We start from the raw sequence: 17,517 nt of genomic DNA, 5'->3' as shown, positions 1-17,517 counted from the left end.
GCAAGCTGGCTAGTGTTAGATTTCCCATACCTGCTGCTTTGATGTGCTCAGAAATGGTCTAAGAGAAAGATTTCTTATGGTGTTCTGGCATTCGCTTCTCTGGCCTCAGCTGGTGAACAGGAAACTAGAGTGGTGATTAGAAGAAAATCTTTGGTTTACATCTTACTCCCCTTAAAATGTACAAAAAGCATTTGGCTATGATTTGCTTCCTTTGTAGGCATGGAGTTTGGTTGGGTAAGCTGGGCATGTAAGGTCCCTTTTTAACTCCTATTAAAAAAAAAAAAGAAAACCTTAATGATGACTGTATTTTTATTTAGCTAAGCTCATGGCATAGAAATAAAGCTTTCAAAGAATGCCCATGGTTACTGCTGCTCCTGGTCTCTTTGGCCCTGGAGCTGTGTGCCTGGGCAATGCTGTACCCAGGGCTGTCTCACAGTGCTCTGCTCTCCCACAGCAGTGCTGGCTGCCTCTGCTACCCTGGGCTGCACGTCAGGGATGCTCCAACACCTCACAACTGCAATTGCCTCTGCTTCAGTCTTGGCCCTTTGGATAAAGACCCCATAAAGGCTGACTGAGGTAGGTGTTTCTCAGCATGTTCATTTGCAAAATGTCTTACAAAGCTTGCAAAAGAATTGTGAGAGGTATTCATCTAAGTTGTTTGAATGAGGTTTTGCAGTTTTGGTATAATGACCCGTTTTCTGGGTTTGGTTATCTGAAATGTGAGATACAGATGGTGAGGAAGAGCAATTGCATTACTTTCAGTAAAACAAAGGTGCTTGAGGAGCGCTGGTTGTTCCCACACAGGAGTTGACAAATGATCTGTTTCTCTAAGTCCAGAAGGTGAGCACTAGAGTAAAGCAAACCTAAATGTTGCATTCTGTTTTTCAGGATCACAAAACTACATATACTGATCAAGAGTAAGATTTTTATATGTTCCAGTTAAGAGGTTTCTTTAGTTCATAGTGGAAAGACCATTTGACTGTGTTATATGGCAGTGAATATTCCCCTTCCAAGTTGGGATTTTAGGTCTAGTCTGTACTCCTGCTATACAGTGGGAGGATCTGAGGAGAAGCTTCTGGGGTGATGTGACTAACATGAAGAGTAGGAGCCTTGGTGTGCTGTTTAAATGGGTTTTCATTTAAGAATAATGAAACAGCTTTTTATTTTGAAGTATCAGTGTTATATGAAATCCCTGTTAATAAAAGCACTATTATTCTCCTGTAGTGGGAATCATTTGGCCCTTCCATTGCAAGCAGGTTGGTGCATTGTCTCTTGGCCTCATTCGCACAGAGCAGGAAGGGGAAATGCTTCGGCAATGAAAATGATGGAAGAGTTGTTTGTTTTTGTTGATGCCATATCATTTGTGTTCATCTACTTTTGTTTTAAATATAAAAAGGTTATTTCTTTGAGGAATCATAGAAAATGTGGTAATAGGGAGTTAAGACTTTTTGGTTCTACTCAGCATGTTTTCTTGTCTCAGTTGAGTGCTAAATCTGAGGTGTTTGTGGGTTTTTTGGGAAGCCCCAGGTCTTCTGTAAAAAGAAAGATGTATTTCAGTTCTGAGCTTGGCTTTGTGGCTTGTGTTTGCTATGGGAAAGTGCTGTAGCCAAATTTTAAGTGAAGAAGTGAAGTGTGTTTTATTTAAAAAAAAAAAAAATTCACCAACAAGTTCTGAATATGTGCTTTCCCTTTCCATGGGGCTCAGCTGGGGATGTCTTTCACCATTTGGTGAAATAGTCGCTGTTTTCGTGGCTGCAGAACTGTACAATTCCTCGTTAACCTCTTCCACCATTGCCTAACAATGCACAAATGCAGGCGTGTTTTTGCTCTCTCTCATGTGGGCTGAATGAGGACTCAAATCCAGAAATCAGATTTGCTGTGTGATAGAAATGGTGTCAATGTGGTGAAGATCTCCAAGTGGCTAATACACAGTGTGTTTTTTAGGAATGATCAGGTATAAAAAAATGTGTGTCTAATAAAATTTTTCTGCTTGTTTTAAATGAAGGCAATCTTATGTTAGAGGCAGGATACCTAAAATCCAAAGTTAATTTCTTGACACCCTTATTTTGACTTACAATCACTACAGTATTATCAGTCTTGGGAGAAAAGTACTTGCCACTGAACTTGGCTGGGAGTGTGAGAAGAGCGTTGCTAATACACAACAAGCATTTAGTAGGTCTAGCTCTTGCTAACTTCTTGTGTTTGCAAAGAATGATGAATGTTATTTTTCACTACAGCAACTTTCTGGCACATAAACTTTCCTATCTAACCAAAGGCTACAAGTGTACTTTGATTATAGAAGGTTTTCCTTGAGAAGGAGTAGGCTGTTAAAAACAGGAGCTGGCACCATTAACCCGAGGTGTCCCACTAGCAGTGCAGAGCTGTCACCCTGGTGTGACCAGGCTCCTTGCAGCAGAGGCACTCCCTGCAGTGGAGAAAATCTTCCCATGGTCTGGGTCACGGCTGTGGTAGGGCAGGTCTGCTCCTCAGGCACCAGACTGTGGCTGGCCAGGCCATAGCCAGGAACCCACTGCAGCTGGGAGTAAATTGTCAAAGGAAGGAATGTTCAAGAAAACCATGCCACACTCTTGCTGGTTTTTTTGCAATACTTTAATACAGCATTAAAATGCTAGAATACTAGAGGAAAGCTGTATACTATCCAGCAAATAAGGCACATGTCGGAATGCCATTTTATGGACAATCCACAACAGAGGTTTTACAGTCTTGGTAGCAACACAGTCACCAGATGATCAAGCTGTCATCTTGATTGCTGAAACAGAACTGGTACCTCTGAGGCCTTTGTCCATAGGTTTTGTTTGTTTTAGCTGTACAAGTTTATTAACAGTTACAGAAAAAGAAATTACACAATTTGCCAACTGAATCTGACAAGGTCAGTGGGTACAGTTAAACAAATAATCATTAGGTTAATTTTTTTTAAAGCTGAAGAAATTAATAAAATAGTGTTAGTTTTAGCACTATTACACAATGCAGTGAGTGCTGTACTAAATAACCTTTTAAAGGAAACAAGAATCCAGTATAGGGCTGGGCAGACCTCCCATTTTAGCATTGTAAAATATCAAACTAAAAACTCAATCCTTCATAATATAATCAAACTACATGAAATGTAAAGTGTAAAATGCTTCGAATACGTGCACATGCATATTCTATATTGCTATGAGTTCTAATTAAAATAAATGTAAACCCCTACAATAATCTACTTCAATCCTTTTCTCTTACATCCTTTGATTGATATTATTGCTGTAGATGATACTGCATAGCTGAGCTCACAGTCTGCAAAGAGTTGTGAAAGTCAAGTTAAACAGTGTCCCAACCAACTTTCTTCCCCTCTAGTTATGGGGAAGGAAAGAGCCACCATTTGAAACCCACCTCTTGTGCTTCGGAGTTTCTGAAAGCTGAGTCTCCATGGTGCTTTCAACACCGGTGTGTCTCTCACAAGGCCATAAAGTGACAGTATACTGATATTTGCTCCTCACTTGCTACATGTCTAGTGATAGCTTTTCTAGCACTCGTTCCCCAAATACACATAAATAAACCGTATAAGCATTTTCATATAAGTCTAAGCACTTGAATAATACACTGGTTACTTAATACTGATATTTTCATCCAAGGATAACAAAAACAATATGGCTTAAAGAATTGCAAGGTTTTTTGTCAGAATTATGTACCAACTTTCATATAATATTTTATGTAGACAATATTTCCTTCTTAATGTAGTTCTGTTGCATACTTTATACAGACAAAAGCATTGTAAAAAAAAAATAAATTATTTCCATAAATATTTTCTTGAGGATACATCCTTAGTTCTGCAAAATACTGCAAAATACTTAAGAAAACTCTTACCTCTGTTAGTATCCTAGTTGAGAGGAAGGCCCTTCTGAAAGCTTCCCAATTGTAAAAACTTTGCCCAAAAAACAAACAATACTTTTTTAAAAAGGCCCTCAAATATATACAAAAAAGTTACTGCAAAGAGTTTCCAGATAACAATTCAGTATTATAAGAAATATTTGTAACCATTCAAAAATTTTAACATCTAAAAAGGTTTCCAAAATACACACATAGTATTAAAAAAAATTGAAAGAAACTCTATGTCAAGTATAACTCAAGATAAATACACATCTGCAAGTAAAACTGTAAAATACTTCATACAGGGGTAAACATTTATATCAATCATTTCTAGCTAGTAACTGCACACGATTGTCCCTTTGAAATTCATCCTAGAAACACAATCCATCATCCCTATATCTAAGATCTCAAACAGACCTCTGAGCACTTGAGCGATATAGCAACCTCAATGGACAGCACTGGTTTTGCAGATAAGAAAGAGATATGGGTGGAAGCCCACTTGGGAGTGGAGTGATATCTGAAAGAATGATTTTTCTATGGGGATAGTTCAATCACATTTTAAAATATGTTGGCAAAGGCAAGTGGAAAATATATGTCTATCTACTTAACTTGAAAAACACATGTTGATGATTTATTGCTTACTGTTCAGTGGACAACTCTTAGGATCCAGAATAGGACAAAAAAAATCTTCTATGTGACTGCAGGACAAAGACCCCTAGTCTATGGAGTCTGACATTTCCAAAAGCTCTATACTTTTAATGTTTTAAGTAGGTTTTGGGTTTTTTAAAAAATGCTAGAGTGTCACAGGTATACAATCCATGTATAATCTAAATTTCATGTTATATAAAAAGGTAAAATGTAGATAATACTTCTAGGTATAAGGCTTCTTTCAGACATATGTAACTTCACATTTTTAGTTTAAAAACTAAGTCCCATATAATGGGGAACTTCAAAATACACCTATTTCCAGAAAGAATATATACTCTTGTGTATTTATCTGAAATTAAATAGCAACTTTGAGACAAAAATGCCTCAAACTTTGCTTGTGTGGCATCATTTTACATCTGTTGTAGCAGCAGTAGGAACTGGCTAAAATGTGGACCATCCTTTAAACTACTAGGATATTTCTTCATCACCTTTAATGAAGTATTTGTAATAACTTCATTGTAGCCTCATTAGGTTAAAGCAGCTAAAAACCTATGACACACATTTCAAATTCCTCAAACATTTTTCCAGAGGTGTGCCAATGCCAAATTCGATATGAAATGTTATGACCAACTCATGAAACAAATTGTAGGGTGTTTATTTGTTTGATTGGTTTTTGTTGCTGGTTTTAAATAAATAAATAGAAGTTAAAAAAAAAACCTCAAAAAAGGTGAAAATTAAAAAAAAAAGGACAATATATTGGTGGGCTGTCAACAGCAAGCATCTGAGGTTGAAAATCCAGTTTGCCAAATAAATGCACAGAGCCAAACTGCTCTCAGGTACACCTCTAAAGAATATTCAGTTTAGGGAGGCCTGTATTGATTTAAAACTCTTTTTATTGATGCTCTCTTCACTCCTGCCAATACTGTCTACTAATGCCTTCAACAATTGCTAGCTGATGCTCTCAATGTAGAGCTAGTTAGAGAACATCAGAAAGCAGTCACTAAAATTTTAAAGATAAATCAATTCCTCATTTTCCCCATCAAAAATCTGCGCCTTTACCTTTTTTTTTTTTTTTCTGATTTGGAAGGAGCTGGTTACACCTATGGGTGAATTCCCTTTGTGTGGGGAGGGAGGGAGTAGAAGTAATCTATATTTCGTAATCAATCATCCTTTCTTTCCTTTGAAATGAAAATTCAGAAATGTCCCTTCTGTGCCACTAAATAAAACCCAATGTTCATAAGCTGTTAGACACAATTATGTGGATGTGTTTTTCCAGCCACTCGCACTGCACAGGCTCAGTGTGGAGCGAATGCTCGGGCCCCGAGCTGCGATGCCAGCAGCCAGGCCATGCAGGGGGGGACGAGGAGTCCGAGCTCGGCCCTCCTGCCCTGCCCGGGCCGGCTGCAGGGAGCCGGGTCCAGCCCGCGCAGGGAGCGGTGCCCGCTGCCACCGCACCGCCGGATCTGTGCCTCGCCTTACGCCTAAAACCACGGCAGTGTCACTCCGTGCTTTGCCACACCTTGTGCTCTTCATCTGCTTTCCCCCAGCGCCAGGGCAGGGGGAAATCTGCTCTCCCCTTGTTACAGATATGCTAAGTATCACTGAAATACTTTATATGTCTTCTGCCTAGGAACACATCAATAATATAAATACTGAACTCTCATAAGTATGCTCTCAAGAATTATGCTACACCTATAGGCGTTGTGTTAAAGTAGATCACATGTATTTTTAGTACAATCTAAAAATCCATAAGCTAAAGGCATTGCCTTGCAGTGTTGAATATGGATAAACAATTCTTAATAGGGCACTGTCATGAAAATACCAATGCCTATAATGGTGTCTTTTAGTCAGCTTTTTGTCAGAACCTGCTGGTGTGTGATCTAGTGATACAGCTATATCAGGAGTTGTGCTATTTTACTGGTTTTAGTGGTTATCATAACATAATTTCAGTACTGAACAAAACGTTTGATAGCAACATCATAGTTTCAGGAGAAAATAAAATAACGTTTTCCCCTATCTTCATCTAAGGGGGTTTTTCTAGATGTTGTTTAGCTAGATGTGAACCATCTAGGTGATTTTTTTTGTTCCTGTACTATTGAGTGCTCAAGAGGAAAAAATAGATCTGGCTTAAAATGCTGCTCTTTCAAAATTACTCATGCTTGAAACAAACTATTGAGATTAATCCTAGAGGTCAAGCTTAGAAAATCCACCCCTAGATTTGCTTGTGTATTTTCTTATTTGTATAGACAGATTAATATCTTTGTTGAGAGAATTTGTCTCTAAGTTAATTTGTGAATCTGTGCAAAAGAATGTGTTTACATTTGAAAATGCTAAAACTGCATATCTTCACTGAGGCAACTGAACTGTTTATTAGTGTTACTTTCAATAATATTATTTTCAGCTATTTTAGTTGGAGTTGCTAACTGGGCAAAAGTAGTTTCCAAGCGATTAATTTAGTTAATTCTATTTTAGCATTACATAGCACTTTTCATCCAGTGATGCCAAAACACTTAAGAGATATTAAGTAAACCTCACAACTCTCCTGTGAGGTAGGTATGCTAGAGTATTATTACCCCCTTTTTGCAGTTGGGGAAACTGAGGTCCAGAAGGATCTTGTGACTTGCCCAAAATCAGGGAGCTATGGGAGAGCTGTGGTCAGAAGCCAGGAGTCAGGATGCTCATCCATTGCTGTGAGCAGCAGGCTGGGTCACTCGGGCTGCCCATAAATAATGGAGTTTGCAAGATACGTACCTGCCACTCCCACCAAACAAGCAGATGCAATTTTGCCCTGCTTATAGCAAAGCAGGGAAATGGGAAGAGTTTGATGCTGCAGCAGATTTGTCAGGAGCTTCATGTTCCCTAGATGAATACTCAAGATAAGTTCTCTACTTTCTTTATAAGAGCTTGTCTTGACATACTGGTAACATCCTGCTATCACTTGGCATAAACCCCCAATGTCTTTACATTACAGAGCTAGTCCTCGGAACACATTTAGTTCACATCAAGTTATTTAGGATTTAAAGTGTTTTTCTAAGTATCATTCACACAAATCAATCTCCCTAAAGGAAACTTCATAAAAATGTAAGTTGCTGATGTTAAACCCCTCCCAACTTCATACATTATTCCTCTATTTTTTTAGTGAATGCTACAAATTAATTGCTTGTTGTGTCCTTTTGCCAATGGACTCTCACTACTGTAGACATACAATCAGGATACTGTCTCGAGGTACTTTCAGTTTATATTTGCCAATCCCTGACAAGATGTTCTTTGCAGCAGGCTGTCCCTGTGCAAAGTTCTACCTGAAATGGGACAATGAAATATAATTCCTAAATTTCTCCCCAGGTATGTAGGCCTTCTTCAGGAAGACATAAAGAAAGAGGGTTATATAGAATGTTCTCCATGCCTTAAAACACCCCTAAGGCTAACATGCTTCATATTATAACAAATTTCTATAGTAGAAAACAGGACATAAAAATATTTCCAGAAAGTGGCTTTTAAACTACTATAAATAGTAAGTTTGGCTAATCTTTTAGTTAAGGATATTGGGGTCAGTTTAAAGTATTCTTATCTCCTTATTCATAGTAAATTTAGCGTGCTTGTAAGCCTAAGAACACGTCATGCACGTAGAAGGGGCCATGTCAGTGGGATTATATGACAAGAGAAGGATCTGGTAGTTGCATAAGCAAGCCAATTTTGTCTCCTCCAAAAACCTCTTGGAATCTTATGGCATTCCCTTCCTACCCAACCTGCACCCCTCAAACAATTATTCACTTTTTTTTCTATGTCCTGCAAAAATTATTTTGCCTAAGCCCTGCCCAAGAGATGGTAACAAATAGAAAAAAGTCCAAGAAATCAGCAGCACAAAACTCTTAAGACTTTCTAAAACTGGGAAAGCAGTAATTCCCCTTTTATGCTGTGGCTTGTTTCATCTTCCTTTGTCTTGTCATATAATAATAACAGTGTTTGTGTTGTGGGTGAGTGCTTACAATTAGTGGCCCCACAGTTACTGAACCTCTGCAAAAGCCATACACGTAACAAATATTCCTTGTGAATATTATTCCTTGCCTTTTGAAAAGTACTTCATTTCACCTGGCTGTGATATAGGGTCTCTGTAAACAATCAGCAGAACCTGTAACTGTAGTTCTGTCGTGAACATCATCAGTAACACCTTATGTGTGTACATATATAAATTTACATATATATGTATACAAATCATAGTCCTGTAAATACCTATTGCATGCATGCACATGCACACGAGAAATGTTACATTCTATTAATGGTAAGGCATATTATTAGATAGGCAATATTGGCAATTATTTTAGCTTTAATCTTGGTCTGTTGTGCTGCTGTTGATGGCATGCTGCCAGAGAATCTCTCAGGATGATGGGGACGGGAAGAGGCCACGTTGAAGGTTTATTGCACACGGCGGCAGTAGTAGCCCAAGACTTTGCACTTCTCACACAGATGCTGAGGGTGTTCTTTGCTCTGGTCTGACACATCCAGGCCGTCTGGCTTTTCCAGGGGTCTCTGCAGTGGTGGGAAGGAAATCAGATTAGAGCCAAGGTTTTGTCCTTGGTACTCTTTATCAAGCATGTGAAGTCTACTGTTATGCCGTAACTGAGCTTTCTACTGGTAATTAAAATGGTACCATGTTTCTTTCCTGAAGGTATGGAGTGATTTTTTTCAGCCCTTCATTGGCTCAGAGTGACCTCACAATTTACTGTCATTCTTCATAAAGGTGGTGCTGACTTTGTTGCCGACAAATAACAAAACTAGTGAATTGAGGACTTCATTTATAAAAACCTGTAACAAAAGAGTTCATTTGCTTAGCTCCAGTAACTTAGATGTCCCAAAGGCATTAACACCTAAAGCCTGGGAATCTCATTACCCAGCAATGCAGAGCAGGGATTATCCATGTTAGGACTAGCTTCTACATGGAGAAAACTGTCATAACCATGCACAGATACCACATAGCTAAATGATGCTTTCCCAATAGGTAGTCCCATGGTTTTGAGGCTGAAAATTTTGAAATAGAGCAGCTGCAAAGCTTTTAATAAAATTTAAAAAAATTCCAAATTTATACAAAAACAAAGCAAAATCCAACATCATGACACAATCCTTTGCACTGAATCTGAGTAATAAATGATGTACTTTTAATAATATTCATGAAATCACAGTGTTGGAGGAAATTAAGCTGATTCATTGTTATTAGGTATTTGTGCTTTCACTTTCCATGGCATGTAAAAGGCCTCGCAGTCATTCTGGAAATAAAATACCCATGTTAAATATTGTGACAAAGTTAAAGGTTTGGGAAGTCTAATAGGTAGGGAAGTGATAGAGATGTGAGGTAGAAGTTAATAAAGTGCACAATTTGCTTGGAAAACACTCCCAAATTCCCTAACTCATAATTGAACTGTTTTCATGAAATGTATCTGAAAGGCTGCTTCATTGCACAGTGCCACGAAGGCAGCAGTTCTTCATGGGACTATGGTAGACACAGCATGTGGTGTGAAATCTGAAAACTAGCCACAAGCTTCTCTCTGTTTTTACAGGGATATTAGACCCTTGCTTATATCTTCAAAATGTGATTCTTGGAGCAGTAGGTGGGTAAATAAAAATTACACCATCTTGGCAATTTACGTTTTAACGCCTTTCTTAATCTTAAAGATTTCTCTTTATCTGTAAGGTCTTAAAGTATACCTGATCATCTAAGATTTCATTTATAAGTTCTTTGTCAAGCCACCTACCTGAAACTCTGTGGATAGGAACAGAGATATTTAAAGCTCTTTTTTTGGCTATGTAATACTGCAAGAACTGCTCATAAATCACGGAGTAGAAGGGTTTCTCTCTCTGAGGAGCTAAAATGACACAAAACATATTCTATCATCTTGAACAAGGGATGTCTGCGAATTCTTGCTTGCTTGCACTAGATTTTAGGTGCAACACTCTTATTATGTTGCACAGCTAGGAAAAACAATATATAGGAATGACTCAGTAGTGATTGTCAATGGTTTGTTTCTGATTCAATGTTTTGAACCATGATATTGTCCTGCACCATGTAGGCCTTGGGGCTAACTTCATTTATATTTCAACTGCAAAGTGGATTTCCTGTGTCAGATGAGGAAGGTAGATGCACTCTTCATCTCTGAATGCTCTGCAACCCTACTGAGCTTTAAATGTTTCATGTCACTATGTTGAGATTTGAGATCAGAACCAGCAATTCTGTTTCTAGGCCGGCAGTCCAAGCACTGGTCCAGATACTGCTTTTGCCACAAGACTGGCCAGTTGAAATAAGTGTGTTTGGTCAGAAAACTGCCTTTCTACCTCATCTACCACTTATTCCACCAACATCTGCCCACAAATATTCTTCAGGAATTTGCATTACATAAATATAAAAAGATGAAGCACAGGTTCTGGAGTCCCAGGGGTTAATTTACACTCTTCAACAGCGAATGAGAGTTTTGAAATGCTACACTTGAAACAGGCTATTTGACTCAGCTCTGATTGCTTCTACATGCTAGCTGTGCTCTGATTAAAGAGAAAAATACAGCAGTTATCATGTTTATTGATATAAGCCAGATTTTTTTTTTTAATATGCAAGGCCTTGGGAATCATTTTTCCTGGAAATAGTGCAAAGGACATTGGGAATGCCTTGAAGCGCCAAGAGTTTTTGGATGGTTTTCAGAAACAATAGCTCTCCGTAGTTTGCTTTCCCCCAGCGTTGATTGAGCTCAGCTTTTTGGCCTGCAAAGCATTTTGATTTCAGAACTGTTATTGTTACCAGTATGTTACAACATAGGCTGGGGAGAGAGGGGTTACAAATGCAGGAAAGCAGGTTGCCAAGGGCCAGCTGGAAGGCACGAAACTGTGCAGAGGCCAGACTGCATTTCTGGTGAGGTGGTGGAGGGCTGAGGCTTTGAAATTGGTAGTGTGCTTGTGTGGTTTGTGTCTCAAAACCATTTAAACCCAACTTCTGCATGAAATGAAATCCCAGCTTATCTCCATTTGCCATTTTCTCTTCATGGGTTTCTTGTAAAGGCAGAAAAGAACCCTTTAATCACCCTGAGTAGCAAGTGCTTTTGTCCTGCTGCTGTCTGTTACTAATCGAGGAGAACCTAAAAGTAGTAACCTTATACTCTTGGAACCTTTCTTACACCATGCAAAAAGTGTAGGATATTAGTCACAGAGCTGTGTGTCCATCAGGGCTGGGCAAGTCTCCCCAGCTCTGGTGTGGTGGAAGGAGAGGGCACTGGCACAGGAGTGTGCAGCAGGGGCCTGGCTGTTGCACACTGTGTCAGTTCTGGGGCTGCCTGAGTTCTGCAGGAAACCCCAGTAACTGAGGAGGCTGCAAGAGCCCTGCACTGCTGCTGAGGACTCAGCCATGCACTTGGACAGGGTGTGGAGAAGGGGACAGGCTATTTGGGTGTAACTCTTCCTTAGAAGGCAGTGAAATGGGACTTGTAGAACAACAGTAAATCTTGCTATGTTCCTCAGGGGAGAGGTATCCTTTTTTTCCATTAAATGGAGAGTTTAACTGTAAAAGTTAAGTTTTGTTGGTTTGTTTGTTTGTTTTTTTTAATGCAAGCATCCACAGTTGTATTCTTCCGGACTTCACTTTTGTGCATCTTTGTTCAATTTTCTCCTGGTAGTTGCAGGGTGGAAATAATCACGTGCAGCTCCACCAGGAAAGCATTTGGTGGTGGTGAATAAAGATATTGCCGCAGGGGAATGAAGCTGACAGAAATTCAAATTTATGTATCAATTCCTGACCTGCAAATTAACTTTTGACTATGAGTTATTGCTGTTCCAGTCTAGATGTACTGCATGACCTGTGCATTCCCCAACTGTCAGCTGAAACCCCAAAGCTCTCAAACAAAAAACTCACCCTTATGAAGAGTTAGATGTTAAAGAAAGCATCACTAGGACATCTTGAGGGAAATGGCTTCCACTAAGGTGTAGAATGGAATAATGTGCCTGCTTCTGTTTGTATTTTCTGCTGTGGAATGGAACAATTTAATTGCACCACTGATGGATAGAGGATCACATCAGAATTCAAATGAGAGAAAACACTTAAATAATTTTCTGGACTCATTTACATGAAAACTTAATGCAGCAAATGAGATGATTAAATGTCATATTAGGAGTGTGAGTAGAAAGATTCTGCAGCTATTGCTGGCAGGATAATTGTTAGGCTAACAGTCTTAAGGAGCCATGCTTCCCTCAAGAAACACATGCTATTGTGAATTTGTAAATTTTTAGTCCAATAAAAAAAAAAATTGGGCACTGGGGAAGAAAAGATTAAATGTAATGTCCATTCTTGAGCAGCAGCGCCTCTGCTTTTCTGTCTGCCTGGGGGAAGAGGGACATGACCAAGGCCCTGGGCTGTCACTGTGAATCCAAGAGACAGTGATAAGAAGGCAGCAGATCAGAGGCAGGATGCTTAAAGAGAGCCAGCAGGCTCTGTCAGCAGCATGCTTCTGGGACAGGCCACCTAGGAATCTATGATAACAGCATGAGGGAAATGGTGAAAATCTCTTTTTTAAGAGTTCAGAAAAGCAGCAGTCTGAGGTAAAGTGTATTCCCATAGCTGGAGTACACAAGCGTGGGCATGCTGGCGAGGGTTTATTGAATCTAAAGAGTCAAAAGATCATACTTGTAGGCTTCAAACTGCTGAGAACTTTATTGGGCTTGAGTGATCATACCCACCCCTCCCCATACTGAGGGAAGCAAGGTGGCTGTGGTTGCACTCAGATATGGGAATTATGATGAGACCACTGAATTGCCCGTGAAAGTAATAACTTGAGTATCATGAGGTATGTATTTACATACCAAATTATTTCCAGTCCAACAGTAAATTCCTGACAGCTGGAAGAAAATAGTGTCCAAGAGGACAAGTCAGTCACCAGATGGCTGGTTCTGCACCAGTGCAACAGCTGTCTTCACAAACAGCACTGGCCTCAGCCACAAAGTCGGAGAAGAAGCCTTGATAAGAGGCCAGCCAGGAAATAACCACGGGCGCAGATGTTGCTGCTATAGTGGGCAGGGGAAGAAAATGAGAATTCAGAGCTTGGCATCTGGACTGTTACACTGCCAAGAATGCTGGTGAATGACTATAAGGACTGGCTCTGTTGCTGAAGCAGTGTAAGAAGGAGCATAAACAACCACAAAATCCAAATTCCTTGGAAGAACAGAAGAGGTTTAAGTCTTGTCTGAGATTCCTGTTTATGTTTAGAGTAGCTAAAGTAACTACCTGGGAAACAGCTTTTGAAATTGCCATAGAGCAAATTTGTCTGGGTAGTTCTTTAGCTTCCAGTAAGGCTTGAGCTCAATGGGCCTATGGTTTTTGCCCCGTGTTCTGTGCATTCCTGTAAGCACTCCCATGGGAAGGTTTGTCACTTGAGGGAGTGGTGAAGATGCAGAAGGAGGAACACAGTGGAATAATTTAGCAAAGCTTGCTTGAGGAGCAGTTTTGCAGCTCAGGTGTGACAATCACCTGATTCCCTACCTGGTGGATGAGTTGGGGAATGAATGGCAGCAGCCCTCCTGTCAGGCCCTTGTGTTACTTGTTGGAATACATGCTCCACCATCTCTTTTAAATACAGAGATTTACAGCTGTATTTATAGAGCACTCTAAAGTATATACACAGCTGTAAAAGTGCTGAGAAGACTTTTCCTGCCCCAGAGAGATTAAAAGCTCATTCTCGCAGCTAGGCCATGTGGACTAAGAGCATAGGGCTGAATTGAGACATTCCTTGTGGGGAACTGGCCCAGGATAGTTTCCTGGAGTGAATGAGCCTCCAGGAACAATGAGCAGGTGGCAGGAAAGTGTGGCTACTCTCCTCTCCAGGGACTTATTAATGAAAGGTATGCATAGGAAATCAAGATTTGAGCATAGCTGCACAAGCCATTCACAGAGCCAACATATGTGCTTGAATGGCTACCCCAGAGCTATCCAGAATGGAGATTATTATGTTCAGTACTCTGATATTATTGCCTGAGCCAGTTACATGGGAGTACTTCAGCACCAAACCATTCTTTGTGAGACATGGACAAACCTTACAGTACTGGGAAGTCCATGGATTTGGAAAAGTGGCTGGGGAAGATGAAATACAGCTATGGAAATGAGGATGGGAGAAAAGGGCAAGCCTGGCAACTGAGAAGAAACTCCTAATTCATTGCAATAAATATTGAGCAATCCTGAAATAAGGTTTTCAAATTTTTGTCCTAAATTGGGCACATGCATCCTACTTTTCTACAGTGACACAGCAAGGCTTGGTGGCCCATGTGGTTGGATTTCAGCTATTTAATGGGATCTGAAAGGTTTGATCTGTTTGGTGACAAACTGGGAGAATGCAGAGATAGCCACTAGGCCATACAAGAGGCTGGGGAAGAATCCTCAGAGGTGACTGTTTTGTCTTATCTATACACACACACCTTCCTGTGTCTGCCACTGCCTGGGACCAGGTGTGGAACAGGGGGCATTGATTTGACCTGGTGTGAGTTTTCCTGATGAATACACTGAATGGAAACTTTGTAACATGTGCCCTCACCAGGGAACTGTGGTCCCTGACTGTTTTAGATATGGGCTGAGATGTTTACAGTTTTTATAGTTTTGGAAGCTCTTGTAACTTGACAAAAGGTTACTTCATGTTGAGGGACCAGCAGTGATTTTCATCTGCTGATAAAGTGACCGTTATTTTTTCAAATAATGTTCCAAGATATGTTTTTTTTTTTGTTAGGCTACAATTATATGTTTACAAAGTGGTAGGGCAAAGAGTAAGAATAGGAGATGATGAATTCCAGCTCATTGCTGAAGAGAAATATTGACAAGATGTCTTGAAAGGAGAAATAATTTATTTCACTAGAAGTAAATACTGTCTGATCTTGAAAGGAGGTCAGACTTCTACAGTTCATCTGGTTTTTGTTAAGCTGAAGAAAAAACTCAATTTATTGATTATTTGTACAATGATCAATCACATCACATATTGTGACTGCTGTTTTGTAGTGTCTGTCTGCTGTTTTGTTTAACTGCAACACTTTATTTTTTTCAAATGGAGTTAAAATGACACAAGGGACTCATGGTCATTTGAATAGGGGGAGGCAAGATATTTTCTCAGGTGAATTATTTAAGTTGGAAAGCCTGTCCAGTGGAAGATTCAGATGAGAATGCAAATACTCTGATCCCATATAATAAATGCAGAAGGCACACATAATTAACTGGGGATATCCACTGAGAGGGAAGTGAGAGCTTAAAAACCTCTAGAAATGCATAGGAAATCAAACATGAATGAGGCCTCTGCTATGGTAGATACCAACAAGATAATCAAAATCTAAAGAATAGGAAACATATCTAGAAAATGTTAAGGCAGTGTAGCAGTGCTATTTTAAAAAACATAATAAAACAATATTAAGTGAGCAAGATTTTTTTGTGCTTTAATTCTCAAACTAGAAATATTGAAATCTAATGAAATCGTTCACTGTGCTTTTACAAAATACAGTTTTTGGTATAAGAGTACCAGTGACTAGGTATAATATATTTTCCAAAATGGGGCAAAATAGCTCCCCACTGATAAATATTGATAAATGTTTAGAGAGCCTGGTGTGGCACTGGATGCATGTCCAAACACCATGTATGGGATAGCAGACAGGAAGCTGTGCCAAGCAGCAGCACACACCTCCTGCAGCCTGGCAGCTCTCTGCTGCTGCTGGCTCTTGCATGAATTGATGCTGCTCCCTTCACTGCCTGCTGTTGTGGTTAATCAGAAGCAGCACAGGGCACTTCTGGAAGAATGAAAAGGACTAGAAAGGATGACAATGGTAAAACTGAGAAATAGAAGCAGATGGAGGTGAGGCAGTGAGGACATAGAATCTTTTGGCTTGATGTTCAAAGTTCACATTTTGGTGAAGAGCACTAGTGACTGGTTACAAGTTATTTATATTGGGAAGCCTAGCTGAAATGCACTCTTGTCTTGAAAATCTCAGGTAACTGCAATACCTGCTTCTGGGACATGAGCACATGGATAGACAAGTGCTCTTCCGCATCCATGAGTTATGGTGTCCTTAGGGAATAGCATGGAGACAGTGATGGGGTTGACTGTGGAGAGCTGCACTGCACATGCTGTGATGGTTCCCCAGAAAAGTGCATTGTATGTGGCTTGGTGGCATGCACAGCTTATGGAAGCACTACAGATTCCAATCCTCCCACAGTGTGTGTCTGACTTTGGTACTGCTGTGCACACTGGTTTTCTCCAACCCTGCCACGAGGGGCAGCTCTGCACAGTGGACTACATGCAAAACTTTACTACAAAAATGTACACTTCTAAGTCTATAGTGCCTCTGGTACAGTGTGGATGGGATACCTCTTGAATGATTTCTTGACCCTTTGAACATCAACATAAATTATGGAAAGAATTTTGAAGAACAAGATAAATATTTATAAACTTGTGCTATAAATGGTCTTGTGTATCAATGGTCCTGTAATTTCTCTCACCCTCAAGACCATACTTCCATGCATGTAGTAAGTGACTTAGCCTGGATTTTGGATTTTTTAGATTAAGAACAAGAGGCATTGGAAGCTCTGAGATTGTTATGTTAAATTAGTGTCATTAGCCAATGAGTTTTGTAGGCAAGAGTCATCTTAATATTGTTCTCCTTTATCACTACTCTTTGTAAGTAGAGATAGCCCCTTGAGAAAATCCAACAAGTGAAAAAAGCAGTACACATGCTGAAACTAGTGGAATGAAACAATAAATTGGTGTAAATATGAAGAGAATCAGAAGAACTAGAAGGCCAATTGCAATTGCTTAACTTTTTTTACTCTTAAGATTAAAAAGCCCCACAGTCTCTTTCTATAAGAAAGGCAGGTAAAGATTTTGGGTTTGAGGTATTTGTACTGAAAAAAAGAACATTCAAATTTTGCAGCTCTGATGACACCTGTTCTGATTTCCAGGACTGAGACAGCTCATCTGGGAAACATTCTCTGTAGTGTGTTGCAGTCCATGTCAA

At 39.7% G+C, this 17,517-nt stretch overlaps 1 protein-coding gene across 1 annotated transcript in view; it reads right to left on the bottom strand.

The window, feature by feature from the left end:
- Window positions 1-2,592: 2,592 nt before the first annotated feature.
- The window catches only part of ZCCHC24 (zinc finger CCHC-type containing 24), a 107,928-nt gene continuing 93,003 nt past the window's right edge, over window positions 2,593-17,517 (bottom strand). Inside the window, exon 4 of the mRNA XM_030951159.1 lies at window positions 2,593-9,039. Within this exon, the coding sequence (XP_030807019.1) occupies window positions 8,926-9,039 (114 nt within the window). The 3' untranslated portion in view covers window positions 2,593-8,925. The remainder of the gene's footprint in view (window positions 9,040-17,517) is intronic.

Source organism: Camarhynchus parvulus, chromosome 6, assembly GCF_901933205.1.
Source record: "Camarhynchus parvulus chromosome 6, STF_HiC, whole genome shotgun sequence".
NCBI classification, from domain to species: Eukaryota; Metazoa; Chordata; class Aves; order Passeriformes; family Thraupidae; genus Camarhynchus; species Camarhynchus parvulus.
Note: the sequence above shows the minus strand (reverse complement) of the source record. Positions and strands in the feature narration are given on the sequence as shown.